The sequence below is a fragment of the Amblyomma maculatum genome, chromosome 2 (assembly GCF_055883805.1).
Source record: "Amblyomma maculatum isolate TAMU_Amacu chromosome 2, ASM5588380v1, whole genome shotgun sequence".
NCBI lineage: Eukaryota > Metazoa > Arthropoda > Arachnida > Ixodida > Ixodidae > Amblyomma > Amblyomma maculatum.
Genome location: NC_139345.1, coordinates 26,193,877 through 26,208,865, shown reverse-complemented (window position 1 = coordinate 26,208,865; position 14,989 = coordinate 26,193,877). Strand labels below are relative to the sequence as shown.

Sequence of the window (14,989 nt, the reverse complement as noted above, 5' to 3'; positions counted from 1 at the left end):
ATTAAAGCTTGAATATTTGCAGAGCTACTCCGTGATGGGGCTTATCCGAACGGCCATTATAAGCACTGCTCGCCACAGTTATTGCCCCGTGTGACTGCAAACTAACGGGAGGGGGGAGCCAAAGCAGGTCACTCCGCATACAAAGAAAGAAAAAGCAGGGAACGATCTTGAGCTGCAAAAGTAAACCGACAGCGCCGCCCGCAGGTCTGTCGACCAGTTTGGCGTATCGTTTTCTCCAAAACTGCGCCCATTTCTGCCTCGGAGTGGACATCTCTGAGATGCCGTTTCCAGCTGGGTTAAAATTGAGGCGCTCGCTCTCCTCAGAGACGAGTGCGCAGTCAGTCCCCGGGCGCCACACGCAGGAGGGCAGGCGAAAAGCGGGCCCCCATTCCTTCGCTGGCTCCATTTCTGCTCGTCCCTTCGGGGAAGCGGTCACTAAGCGGTGCCGCGGTCAAATTAAAGGGGGTAAGGTCAGCCCGAACGGCAGCGGACGGGGCCGCCCCGGTGGTGGGCTCCAGAGGCGTGTATGCACGGCCGCGGCTCAAGCGTGTTTTCACCAACCTCCCCTTCTCCCTCCCGCTGTGTGCCCTCGCCGTGTCTCGATCTTGGCGTGTCGATTGGCTTCATTTCTCCGAAGGCATTGTCTCGCTATGATCCGCCCTTCAGGTGCGGCCACGAGGAACCCAGGCTTTTTTTGTGCGTTCGGTTACAAACGCCTTCTTGATTTTAGCCGGTGGTATGAGTGCTCTGCTCATTCATTTTGTCCCATCGTATGTTTTTGCCATTCCGGTGAAGCGTAGCTGGAGGGAGTTCAGTCTAGACTCGCGATAGTTTCAGTGGTTTCTGAATAATAATAACAACCTCAGCAGAGTGCAGCGAGAGTTAATGTGGAAATGCATGTAACGGCTACATTTCCACCTCTCGCTGTCCGTCAGTTCGTCCACAAACTCAGGAAAAAGTTTAAAAAAAAACAAACAAACATTCGGAGTGAGGATAACTGTATTAGGCAGGTCCCTGCAACCAGTGGCAAGTAATTGAGGTGCAAAGGAGGAGGAGGAGAAAAAGGAGGACGGGGGGCAGGGATGTTAAAGTTTGATAAATTAGGATGAGGTGAGGATCGAAGCCAGTACCTTCGGATTGCGAGATAAATGCGCTGCTCATAAGACTCGAAGGCTCGTTGGGTTCAAGCTAAATAAAGTAGGGCCTAGTGAATGCGCAATGCGAGTAGGAGGAATCTGATATCCTGTTCAACTCTTAATAAAGGCGACGCTTAACGTCCCCGAAGACTTTATTAAATATTTTGCTCAGTCTTTTATTTCGCATCACTTTGTTTCAGTTCCCCTACATCCGAACGCGGTCGAAGGCTATATAAACGCTAGCATCTTCTTTCCTGGTATCTGCATCACATACCTCACGTGGGACGCGCGACACGTGTGGAAAGTAAATAGAGTTAAAAACAAATGCTTCCGCCAAGAAACAGAGAGCAGGCGGTGCTTTTGAGTACACATTATATATCGCTGCTGCTTACAGGTTCCGCAATGAAACGCGAGCACAAAAATTTCTTTATAGTAAAGTTCCTCGTGTGGTTCCTAATTGTATATGGACTGGTTCAAAACAATGAACAGTAGGCGTGCGTCCCTGCAGAGGGTCAATCCAGGCCTAGCACGAATCCGACCGCAACTTTTTTCATTGTTTCGTGTTGTTTTTTCCCTCGCTTTCCAACGCCTCAAGACTGATGACATGGAAACCGTTATTGTTGTCATATCTTCCCTGATGGGGCTGGGACAGGTGGGTCATCGCTGCTTGCGGTGGGGGCTAGCCTGCCACCGAATTTTTATCTGTTGTAGGCCGTCATTGCACCCGCCACCGCTTCGAAGCGGTGGTGGACGACGGCTGCTGTTGCGGCGCGCGTCTTTCTTTCCCTCTTTCATTTATTCTTTATTTTCTCTTCTGTCTGCACGAGGCAGCGGAGGTGGCTCAGCTACAGAGCCAGTAGCAGGCCCGTGCATTTTCTTTTCCTTCTTCCTACAGCCACAACAACAACAAACCGTTATTGCTCAATACTATAGGCCGCGTCATCACCTCTCTTCAATGTTTTCCCCTCCACCAGACCCTCATTACGGATGTTGCTCAACCTGAATATATAGGGACGTCCTGATTTTGCAAAAAAAAAAAAAAAAAAGAAAAGAAATGCTTAGCAGCGCAGGTCTTATACTTGGCACAAGCGCTGTCTCCGCCTTTCACGATTTCCACTGCGTTAGGTTGTATATGTAAAGAAAGAAAGTTGTCCGATGCGACGACGACAAGCTATCAACGGTAGCCTCGCGTATACCTTGAGTTTTGGACCACGTATGTTTATCATGCACATTTTGATCGATTCGACTGCGAAAGTGGCATCAGTGTGCGGCTTTGTTCCCGCCCGTAAGCAGATTGACCGCTCGCCAAGTTTTCCTTTCGTGCGAAGCCCCCTCCGCCGACGACCTTCTGAGCGGGCGTTCGATCAGGCCGCGATCCGCCCATGCGTGCACAAACCCCCCTCACATGAAGAGCTCGCGCGGATCCAATGAACCCCTTTCGGCAACGATAAAGGAGGGGGTGCCGCGCGTTTGATATCCCGAGGGGGATTGCTGCCTCGCGATGGATATGTGCTGCCGTGATCGCTGCTCACCAACCAAACCTTTGGAGGGCTCTCTGATGTTTTTTCCCCGAAGCCGCTGACTACGACGCCGCCGTCCGTCCGGACGCGTCTGCTGCGTGCGTGCTTCGTCTTCTCGAGGCCTTCGCAGCGTACCTTGAACTCGACGACGAGCCGTCGTTGTTTTCCTGGGCGCACAGCCTGTCTTGCGTCTTTCTTCGCTCGCGCGCTGTTCACCGACTCGTGCCGATTTCCACATTGCATCTCTCCGATAGCTCGGTTGGCTGCAATTCGCGCGTTGGCCGTTAGTGCTCCGCGGCCAGTATACCCCGCGATGTCTGCTCTTCGTCTGCTTCCCTTTCACGTTGCGTGGGACCGCTGGTGCCTTGTTTCTACCGATACCAATTCACTTGTGAAAACGTGATTTAAAATTGCGAATTCTAACGAACAATCTGTGAAGCTCTCCTTACATGTCCTCGTGTTTCCGAGGCGGCCGTCCGCCGAGGCTGCTGTCCGTGACTCCTTGGGCTGCACGCAGAAATGCGCATTTTAAAGCACAAAGCACACATTTTTTTTTTTTTTTTGCCGATTGGCTGGTATAGCCGCGAAGCATCCACTGGAGCCTTTTAACGGAGTGTGTTAATAAGACAGAATTGTTGCAATAAAAAAAAGAAATGTTTGAAGTCGACTGGCTCAAGCCTTGTTCGAATAGAAGGCCGCGCTGTTTCTCTTTTATTTATTTATTTATTTTTATTTTTTTATTATTTATTATTATTTTTTTTTGTCGTCGCCGCCTTTCTGCGAACAAGAACGAATTCAGCCGTCGCTTAGTACACTGTTCGGCGGGCAGCCGGAAATGCGGAGGACACGGCCACTCGACAGAAAACAGCAGCCGCGGCAACGTGCATCATTGTGCTACAGACTGCGGCTTCCCATCTGCCGCCCCGGGTTTGGCGCTGCCGTTCGCGACGTTCTGCGGGCGCCTTGGCGCTCTGACTAAAGAAGAAAAAGGAAAGGAAAGAAGATGGGCAGAAAGAAAGAAACGTGGCGGGCAGAGGCAGACGGGATGAAAGAGGGGCGGCGTGGGAGGTGTCTCCCGTCGCCACCGGGTTTTTAGGATTCGCGAGACGGCCGTTATTAGGTCGGCCCCCGGCGTCTCGGAGGAAGGGTGCGATTGGATTGCTCCACTTCGTCTTCCCCTTGCACTTCCTGCGCCCGATATTGCACTTCCGATTCGCGTCGCGCTCTCGGCTGAGCACGGAGGCATTGCCCTTCGTCTCTTGGGCCCTTGATAGAGGAACCGGGTCCGGAGAACCGTTTTTTCTTTTTTTTTTTTTTTTTAGCCTCCATGGAACAGTTCCTGTGCAGGGTGTCCGTATCCTTTCCTCTTAGTGGAATGCTCTGGTGGTTCGCTAATTTATACCTGTCATCCAATTTGTCGGCATCTCTCTACATGTCTGCGATATTCTTACCGTTCGCGCACTGGGAGGCAGGTAGCTATGGCAGATTTGCCGATCAGCGGCGCACAGCTGTGGCAACCGAGTAGGCTGCAAGACTTTGTTCTGGCCTTTCCGGCAAAAGAACCTCGTGTATTACAACATATGGAACTGGCTGGTAGTTCTACCTGCTTTATATATCTCGTCAGCGTGGCTACCGCTCCGTTTGAACATAGTTACCGGCCCGGCCATAGTCTTTCGATGGACATTTCGAAAGTTAGCTTGTCAGGGCTTAGCACATCGCTAGCGCTGAAAAGAAGATCGTGTGTGAACGGGTCGCCGCAAAGCCCAATAACGCTAGTCTTCCAGCGAAATGTTTGCCTTTTATAGCTATGTGTTCCTTTTGCATTTGGTTAATGCAGTAGGATGGACAGTTCTCTGAAGCGCCTTCTCTGCGCCAAGATTGCTATCCTTCTTCTCCTCCGCAAAGAAAGGAGAAGAAAAAAAAAAGAAACGCTTGTGGGTCGTGTCCCGTGTGATGGCCTGCGGACAAATGCCGCCTTGATCGAAAACAGGATGGGCGATCATTTGTGTCGAGCAATTAAGCTGCTCGCAGCGAAACACCGTCTGCCGAAAGTCGTCCGCTTCGTGTGCTTCCGTCGCAGAAGCAAAGCCGTATGTCTGGACCAAGGTCGCCGGAAATCTGTGTTGCGTACGTGCACGACAACGACGATGTCTTATTCATCGCCGTTTGCGAGCGCACTGCTCGTTATTAGACGCCGACGTGCTCACACAATCTTCGCAGCCTCAGCTGGCAGTATAGTATATCGTATATGAATCGCCTTTCCAGTGTCGTCACAGGCTTAAGTCTTCCAGTTGGATGATGCATCTTGTGCTTTAAGCTATATTCCGCGCTAGGAAGTGTCAGAGGGCTATTAAACGGTTCGCCTTGATGAGAAAAAAATGTGTAAAAGAGAGCGCAAGTATAGAACCCCCTGCGTTGAATTCCCCGTGAATTTAGTTTTTTCTTTTTTTTTTTTATCACTGCATGGTTTCTTATTCCTTAGTGCATTATTTGTGGCTCCACTCTCGAATTTCGCTCACGATATTAGGAGGCATGAATTACTTTCTCGGTTACCTCTCCCTCCATACAGATGTTTTCCTTTTTTGCGGGGAAGCTAACCTTCCAGACGTTGGGCGACCAAGTCGCTATGGTAGGGGGAAAGTGATATGACCCTTGCTCATCGTGTCGTCGACTGCTCTGCTTCCGTGCAGCGGTTCCAACAAGAATAAAGCTGTCACTCCACGAGGGTGTTTTGCGCGCAGTGAATTAGTTTCAACATTCGTTTCCGTAAGGGTTCGCCCAAAGCGCTCTGCAAGCCACGGACGTGAACCTCGTTTGGCTCTCAGGCAGAGGTATGGTTTCGGGGAATGGCGTCTATTTTCCCCTCCAGTACTGAAGGGTGTGTGCGCGCGCTGTCGGCGCCGCCACCGCCGCTGCTTCGGTGGCCGCGCGGGGCGCGTATCCGTCTCGCGAACGTATGCTGCTGCATCTCTGGTATGGTGGCTAGCCACCATAGCACCGGTGCGATGATGATTCGAGGCTGCGGCGCTTCGTTGCTGCTTTGAGAGAGCCTCCTAACCGCCAATTACTCGCGCCACCTTCTCTCCCGGCGGCGCCCCTCCGTGGATGCCTGTTGGCGTCCACCCTCCTCTCCATTTTGACAAGTTATCTCCGGTCGCATATGGACGGGCGGCGATTTCCGCGGGTGCGTGAGTGTTTGTGACTCAGGCACGAGAAACTTGTTCGCGCCATTGCTGCCGGCCACTGAGCGGCCTAATTAGTTACCCCTCGAGAAAACTGTCTTCGATCTTGCTCGACGCGGGAAAATTGTTTTTATTTTTTTTTCTTGCTGTCTGCTCAGCGCTTGCGAGAAGATGCTTCATGCAGGCCTTATCGATTGAGCGGCTACGGAGTAATATTTCTTCTTGGGTGCATGGGCGGATTTCGCTGCTAGGAATCGAGAGAACCGCGAATTCCTTGGTACTCTCTCTCTCCTCCTTTCCTTACCCATCCTTGGAAGAGTGACCACAGGGCATTCCGGCAGACGTAGCCGGCGCAACGTCGGCCAGCTTACATCACTGCGCTGTCAGCGAGTGTGCACGATTCTCCCGGTGAAAGCGAGAAATTATCGCGGCCCCATTTATCCTCGTTTCTATTATAATATGGCGCCTATAACCTTCAGTTGCCATGGGTGAAGTTTCTCTGTGTTCTAAATAGTTCCCCTCGTGCAAGTGCTATGTCGGTGCAGGTTACTTGTCGAGCGAATGTGCATCCGAATTCACGTACAAATGTGTTTGATTTTCACTAAGGCGCCGTTTCCTGTGCAGTGTACATCTTCATTTCCCTCTACTTCTGTCCTATAAGTCCTACCACTTGTCAGCATCCCTAAGACTGCAAGTAGGGTTCGCTGTCTTAAAGATAATGCAATTCGGAGCTGCACTTTGATGTTGGCAGCTTCGTTGACAGCCTGTTTAGATCACCTTTTGCAGTGACGCGGAGAAGAGAGCGGTCTAAATTGGGGAGCGGTGTCGGATCGTTGCGCAGCGCAGTGTTCGGCACCGACGCTTCGAGGCTGCCCGGTGCGCGTGTGCTTCTTCAGCGTTCGTGTGGCCCGTGATTGATTCATTAATCTCGGCCTGCCCCCGTCTGCTTCGCTGCGCAAACAAGTCGGCCTGCTCGCTCCTCTCGCTTTGGCTCGCAGCCCTGCCTTAAGCGCGGGCACGCTCTATGCGGCTGCCCTGCGTACTAATAGGCTTTAATTCGCCCGCCGTGACCTCTACTCCCGAGTTCGACGCGCCGCTTTCGCTACTGCTCCGCGCCGCCCTTCGCTAGCTCCTTGTGGGTGCGCCGAAATTGGGGGACCGTGTCACGCCCGGTAGTGTAGTTTTGTGTTTGGATCCTTCCTGCTGTTCGGTCTTTCCATAGCTGAGTGCCGTTACTCCGGGCCTCAGTGAGTTCGCATACTGCACCTTGCGAGCTACCCCTTGCAGGCCGAGCGCTTTGTAGACCTTTGCTGGCTTCTATGGAAAGGGTCTTTGACGTTTTGTGGGAGAGGTGACGTTCCTACTGGGCACGTAGTACATCTCTTAGGACGGCTACCACCTACTGACCAATGGGATAGAAAGAGGCGCTCTTTCTATCCCTATTCTTTTACTGGGATCGTGTCCTTGTACCGCTCCATTTGTCAGTAGGTGGCAGCCGTCCTAAGAGACGTACTAAGAAAGAGCCTCTTTCTATCCCTCTTCTTTTCCTGTGATCGTGTCCTTGCGCCGTTCCATTCGTCAGTATGGACCAACTAGCCCTACAGCAAGTATATGCTTCTATACCACCTACGATTGCAAAGGAGGCACTGCATCCTGCAGCTAACTTGCATCTGCCCGCACTATTGTCTTGATTAAGCTCGGACATCTCAGAGAGAGAGAGAGAGAGAGAGAGAGACTCCTTTATTTCATGACCCAGGAGCTATAGCCACTGCTAGTTGGGTAACAGCATTACGAATGTCAGGTACGCGGTAATGTTGCCCTAGGTGTCATACGTACGAGTTTTGCCAACGCTGTCGAAGCGAACGCCCCCTTCCCTCGTAGCTTGAACCGGTTGCTGCTGTCTCGCCATAGCAGCGCTCATCATTCGTTTATTTCACGGCAAGCCAGTCATGGCTGCTTACTAGCGTGCTTGCTTTTGCGGCGTGCTTTTTTCGTTCCTGGCGTCAGTGCTGCTACGAGAGCCGCCGCCAACGCTGCGGCTGCGCGTGAATTTGCATGTGAAAGCAAACAAGGCCGATCGCAGAGCTTGGCCCACGCCCTCGCGAGGCGCAAGGAGGCTGCAGTACAGCCGTCTCTGATGTTGCCCCTGATGTGATAACCACCACAGTACGCACCGGCCGCTTCTGTCGGTTCGCGACCTTGGCGAAACAGAGTTGCCCCATTCTTGCTAATTTAGCCATTTCTCTTCCCACATGCCGGACATTTCTCTAGACGAGCGAAATATTTTGCTATGTATCACCTCAGTCTTTGTATCCCTTTCTTCCTGCTATACGGCTGCTCTGCCCAGTGCAGGCTTTATTTGTTGCATCGAGCGACATATTGGTACCGCCAGGCTGCTTTGAAAGGACACGAATTTTCATTTCGCACAGTGTCGAGCGTTTCGTATTTCGCGTTAGAAATAGCAAGCAAAATAAGTGAAGGCAGTCTGGCTTTTCAATGCGGAGGTGCTGAAAGGTACTCTGGTACGAAAGGGGGGCATTTGAATGAGGAGCGCATAATGTACAAAAAAAAAAAAAAAAAAAGGCAACCCGGCCGAGGCCACAGACGCCTTTGGTGCCACCTGGCGGCGGCTCTCTTCAGCTCTTCGGTGGCAGCGGCAGCGGCCGCACATCGCCCGCTGAGACTCGGACTTAGGTGTGGTCCGGCCGCTTTGCTGCCGAACGTGTCCTCGTGACATCCGCGACTGTAATGCCGGTCGTGGCGGCGGGGAAGATATACGGCTCTAATAAACGGCCACCGCTGCCACCGAAGCTCTGCGGCGGCGCCGCCCGGTTTCGCTTTCGCTTGGGGCGCCGCCGCCATGACGATTGCCTCCTGTCGTCTGCCCGCGACCCTTTCGTCGTCTGCTTGCTGCCGCTGCTTGTCCACGGCTGCTATCTTGCGCCGCCTCGAGGTGTCGGAACGACCCCGGCATTTCTTTTTTCTCCTTCTCAGTGTCTTTTGCGTCTTCCGCTTGCTCTCCCTCACTGACGCCTGTTTATGAATGCCGACGCGACCGAATCACTTCTTATGCACGCATGACGGAAACGTGCTCAGAACGTGCACAGAGGCCGACGTAAGCGCTTTTTTGTTTTAAATTCTTTATTTCGCCGCGCTGGTTTACAAGGTACCGCTCTATTTCTCTCATCTGCCGCGCACGGCGTCTTGAGCGCCACAGGAGAGGTGGTGATGGCGGTACAATTCGACTTGGGAGTTTTTAGAAACGTATTTTTTCTCATCAGTAATGTGAAACGCAATTAGAGAATTTAGTGCAGGGGAGGCGTACTAGCGTAGACGTGCATACCGGCTTGTCGGACGGCTCCTGCGCACGTGCAGTGGCAAGCATGCGGCAGCAAGAAATGGCCACAGAGACGACTTTGTGGCGTCCACGCTACTTTGGCTACCCTTTTTAGTAGCCAAGAAAAAAAAACATTTTTTTTTTTTTCTCTTAGTGTAATCCGGCCGTTTCCGCGTCATCTAGGCTCGGGAGCGTCAAAGAGCACACCACTTCCGCATGCAATCGATGTACCTTTGTGTGAGCAGCGCTTATCAGTATAGCTTATAATAACGTGACCACCGCGCATACGCCGCGTAATCGACAGTTTCTGCTGTAACTAACGCACCGAATATATATGAATCCATGACGCCCTCCCAACCGGCACACATATCTAACGCACTCTCTCCATGTCTTGATGTGCGGATATCAATAGCCTGCATTCGAGTACACGTTTTCTATTCTCACCAACTCTGCTGCCAGTATTCGCAACAGTAAAACTCATATGTGTTTGTTTTTGCATTTGCAGGGGAAAACAACGGAGTTCAGCCGGGACTTTAAAGTGGTGAGTGATTTTCTGCTGCCTGTTTTTGCGACTACATGCAACATTTGCGTTGTGTGAGGAGCCGCCTAAACAAAGCTCAGTGCATTAGATGGTCCGTAATCCTCAAGCCGTAATGGCGACCGCGAGAGGCCGAGTTCTGGACATATTGGTTTCTCTAGAGCCTATTCGCTCTAAAGCAGCGTCATTTGATCCTTTAAGACTGGCATACCTCTGAGGCACGAACGAAGCTACGTTTTAGTTCCAATAAAGGCATAACTTTATGCCAGAAAACGCAAACTTTTACGAAGCTGGCTCATGCTTTCCGAAAATCCCATTAACATAAGCAACGAGAGCTGTGCACCCCTTGCGATTGTTATTTGACGAAACTTGGCAGGCGTATTAGCGTGTAGGTGCAAGCAGTACTTTAAAGACCGTTTACGTAAAAGCTATTTCGCGAATTTGACTCATCAGTATCCGTTTGCACGCATTAATCGAGATAGAAGTACGGGGGTAGGCAAGGTGGACTGCGCGACCCTCTTGTAGCTTCCTGCGTGCAAACGTACGGGGCACAAAAGGTGGGGTCAGAGGCGCTCTCTGTGCCAAGGGGGGTAGGCAAGGAAGGGGCTTCATTTTAGCGTCAACGTTCCAAATAGGGAACCCACCTTCGACAGTCCGTTGTTTAGTTACGAAACTATAAGCGTCAGGAAAAGCAGCAACATGTCTTTACAGCTCCGTTTAGGTCATCCGAATTGCACTGCGACGCATTCTTGACATTGCATGTCTGCTGTCATGTCACTGAACGTTAGGTAACGTGACTGTCGTCAGTACCTTTACGATATCATTGTCTCTGAATATAAAGCTGTTTCATGGACCGGGAGTCCTGGGACAATCGCTACGTTAATCTTGCGATTGCGGCTGCCTGTGGCAGCTTTAGTCGCCAAGGGCACATAGTTGCTGACGAAAAAAAAAAAAAAAAAAGAAAGAAAACTAAAGGCGTTCCACATTATTTATATATGCCCCCGTCGTCTTAGCAGGGTGGTTAAGATATTTTGTAATACACATTTGTAACACAGTCGTGGCAGCATGCACCAATGGATATAATTTGAATGCCAGCCAGTGGCATTATAATTCAGTCTCACGGTCTGTCTGGCTGTCTGTACGCCAAAAGAAAAAGAAAAAGTAGCATTTGCACTATAACCTTTTGGGTTCTAGAGAGTCATTTGTTCTCTTTTGGTACACATACCAAGGGTAATTTACGCATTTTCTAGAATCAGTGCGTAATTACTTTAAATGAAGCGTCTAGCTTGGAATCTCGTGAAGGCTACAAACTTAGTTGTCGTCATCCTGGCTCTTGTCTCATAATTATCTGTGACAAAAGCGGGCTGCTCGATTCTGTATCTTTTTCGAGCTTGTCGATTAATTAAAAGGCATTTGGATCCCAGGAGACACTTGAGGAATCAATTAGTTAATGCTGATTAGTATAACTGGTGCTTTAGTTGGTTGGACGACAGGTGAACAAAGCTACCCGAAAAAAACAAGCAAACAAACAATAACGTCTGTACATCTTCCAATACCGGCGCCTGCACTCTTGTTGGCTTGTGCGTGCGTACGTGCGTGTAGATTGAAATTTCAGCTCAAAGTCGGAGTCGACAGGTATCGCAGTCTTCGTATATCACCGCAATGGCCGCGCCCTGATGGCACCGTGTGCAGCCATTCATGCCTTCGCACGCGGTCGCGTCTTGCCGGATGCGAGCGTAAGATGAGCTGAGATGATTAATTCAAGGGTCCGGCATTCTGCGAAGGTCGTCTTCTGCATCACTACTCATAAAGCGAACGGCGCGTATGACAACGAGCAACGTCGATGTAGTCTTGAACAATTACTTTTGCAAATCGTCACCATCATTTTCAGCGCCAGCAGATGCATGCAGACTGAGCGCATCCACTGTAAGACGAAGACCTGACTTCAATTAACCCTCGTCCTGTGCCAGATGTGGCCATCATATCCTCGCAAGCTTCCTCATCTCAGAAGCCATCCTAATAACTTTGTACCTTCCTCTGCAAAGCTCGATTTGTATTGCAATCCAGTCCGTTCTCCTTGACGACCACCGTTTATCTTGCCTTCGCATTACATGCTCTCTGGATTTAGACCAGGGTGCCATTAATTCGTGTTTATCAGTTGACCCGCTCTGCTTTCTTCGTGCCTCTCAACCACGTATCATCTCCCTTTCCGTCGCTTGCTTCGTTGTCAATTTATGTCAAATCTATTTCGCTGAGCACCGGTAATATACAGCTGTCAGAATTTTTAAGGATAATTGTAAATTGTCATTCTTGATCTGTGAGTACCTGCCAAACACGTTTCAACCCATTGTATTCTTCTGGCTACTCTACCGTTGTGGTTCTGGTCTGCTGTCATTACCCGCCCTGAGTAGATGCATTCCCTTACCGCATCCAGTGCATCGCAAACAATCGTAGACTGCGGTGCCCTTCCGAGGCGGTTTAACATTAGATTTGCTTTCTGTGCGTTCATTTTAGGCCCACCACTCTGCTTCACATGCCTGCTTTGCATTGATCATGCTTTGCAGTTCATTGTCTGAGTAAGGCAAGTCATCCACCAGTCGCAGGTTATTAGGGTATTCTGAAGCTACTCTGATTTCGAACTGCTCTCTTATAGGCAAGACTATGCAATTAAATAGAACTAAACCCTGGGCTGGCAATGTGACTCACCGCTGTCTCCAACGGCATGACACATCTCAAAGTTTTATCACTCGACTCATGGCGGCGCTGGAGCTTTCCGCGGTTCTCCTGTCGTCACTGCTTCAAGTCTCAACTCTCTTTCTTCCCCAAGCGTGCCCCATCCGCAGACCACTGAAGACCATGCCATCGGCCAGCGTCGGGTGTCAGGAGAGATGCACAGCTTTTATAAAAAGTAGCGCAGTGAGAGAATTCTGGAGTATGTGAGCCCCCGCGGACCTTGGAACGTTTAGGAACAGCGTTATAACGGGGTTCAGTTCAGTTCAGTCGTTCAGTCTGTTCGACTCTTCGTGACCCTATGGACCATATCACGCCAAGCTTTCCGGTCTCCCACTGTCTTCCTAATATCACATAGCTTCATCTGCAGCGCCTCGAGGATGCCATCTAACTATCGCGTTCGCTGCCTACCCTGTCTCCTGTGATACTCAATGTTTCCCAGCATCAAAGTTTTCTGCAGTGACTCCTCTGTTCTCATCAGATGACCAACGTAGCTGAGCTTTAACTTTAGAATTTGACCCTCCAATGAGCAGTCAAGGTTTAGTGTCGACAATATCGACTGATTTGATCTGCTGGCAGTCCAAGGAACTCTCAAGAGTTTCCGCCAGCACCACAATTCAAACGCGTCGATTCTTCGGCGGTCAGCCTTCTTCACTGTCCAGCTCTCGCATCCGTACATCACAATACTAAAGACCATAGCACGAGTTATACGGATCTTGGTTGGCAGTCTGATGTTTCTGCTCAAAAGCAGGTCCTGTGTCTGAAGACTTGTCATGAGGGCTGTGCGTAATATAACTGCTATTTTCATTTCGTTTCTATAGAACTGCGTTGGGTCACAAGGATATCTCCGTGCTCCTGAACCCGAGCGAACGTCTATCCGCCGGAACTGTTGGTCGCGCCTCGTCAGCCCTGACGCGATGTCAGCTCTCGGCGCTTCGTAAACATCGTTAATGACAAAAGGCTGATGAACGTACACGAGGCACGGCGTAGCTACCTTACCTTCTTCCATGCTCTCATCTCCTTTCAACGCACCCCATTGGCCTTTCGGTTGGGCCGTGCAGTGTCAGCGGTGGTCACACTAAGCGAGCATTCGCAGGCCGCTTCATGTACTGCGTATTGCCCGTTTCTCCTGAAGGTCAGGCACCTCAGACACCTCAGACACGAGCGTTATGCATGCCTGAGTGGCTGTTCGCTTTGTTGTTAGTCATCTGAAAAACTACACTCCGCGCTGGGCGCTTTGCTTCCTCTTCGTGGGACGCAGCCCAACAGCTAATTGTCCTTTAAAAAAAAAAGCGTGTGTGTGTGGGTGGTAGGGGCGGTAGGGGCGGAGGGGGGGGGGGGGGGGCGTATAGCGGAGCGCTCTAATAACCTAATGGGTAACAGAAGGCTCACAATATTTGAAAACTAATGCACGTGTGAATACACGCGGGTTGTGAGCCCTGCCATATCGGAAGAGCGCGTGGCATTCAATCCATCGCGCACTCTGGGATCTCGGCACACAGGTCTTTCCGCAGCCAGGGGTGGAACCCGTGCAACTAAAGGCCACTATGGCTGACGATGAGCCAACGCTGTGGGTGGGGCACGTGTTGCGCAGCAATGAGTGTTGACGTCTCCTTAGGCTATGCTGCTGCTAGCCCGACGTTCGTAGCGGAAAGGTGAGCGAGGAGATGGTTCGCGGCCTGAGCCAAGTGTTTTCGGGCTGAGCGGCGTCACCGCCCTGGGAAGAAGTGGCGGCAATAAACGATGTCCGGAACAATCGCTCGCTGCCGCGACGCCGTAGAGAGAGCGCGCGCGCACGTTGAAGGTGATCGATCAACATCTCGGCAATGCTCGGGGAGCCTTCGGCGTGCCCTTGTCTTTATGCGGCGGCAGCGGACGGACGGATCTACCCGCCGAGTCGGTGTGGGCCGCCGCAGCGCGCGCTACGACGACGCTCCGTTCCGACAGAATAGGCATCTGATCGACGTTAATTTCGCCGGATTCTCTCTTTCTCCTCAGGTGAGGGAGCCGTGGCGGGGCTGCTGCCCAGAGCGTTGAGCCCCCCTTTCATAGAGCACACGGGAGATGCAAGTCGGCGCTGCACGTGGGCGGCCGAGGGCGTACGCGCACTGCTGTACCGAGTGGCGGGCTCGCGGACGCGAATCGCTGTGACGTCGAGCGTGGAACGAAGCAGCCGTTCCGACAGCCGAGGGTTCTTGCGGGAGTTTCGTGTAGCGTTCTCTTCAAGTCAGTGGCGCCTTCGGAACAGTGCGTCCTGCTTCGACTGGCACACTGCCGTGCGGCCTCCATCGTATGCAGAAAAAATCGCGGCCTCGGATGTGTACCCTGAGCGATGCGGAGCGCTTCATTATTGAGCTGAAAGCTGTTGCGAGTCTGAACGCTCACTTAGTTACGCAGCTGCTGTTACGGGGGACGTGCTGAAGCCGACTGAAGCGGCTATTGCAACTATTCGTCACCTTGTCACTGAATGTTTCGTTCTTCGGCTGGCAACGAGTGGTTGCTTCCGAGACAATACGCAGCGGTTTTTCCTTACGGTGCCCTAAACC

At 51.4% G+C, this 14,989-nt stretch overlaps 1 protein-coding gene across 4 annotated transcripts in view; it reads left to right on the top strand.

Moving 5' to 3' along the window:
- Window positions 1-14,989, top strand: part of LOC146198185 (AT-rich interactive domain-containing protein 3C-like) — a 244,612-nt gene that overhangs the window by 117,830 nt on the left and 111,793 nt on the right. For all 4 annotated transcript variants that reach the window (XM_084593581.1, XM_084593578.1, XM_084593580.1 and 1 more), the window contains one exon: window positions 9,681-9,716. In XM_084593581.1, coding sequence (XP_084449707.1) covers window positions 9,681-9,716 — 36 coding nt within the window. The remainder of the gene's footprint in view (window positions 1-9,680; window positions 9,717-14,989) is intronic.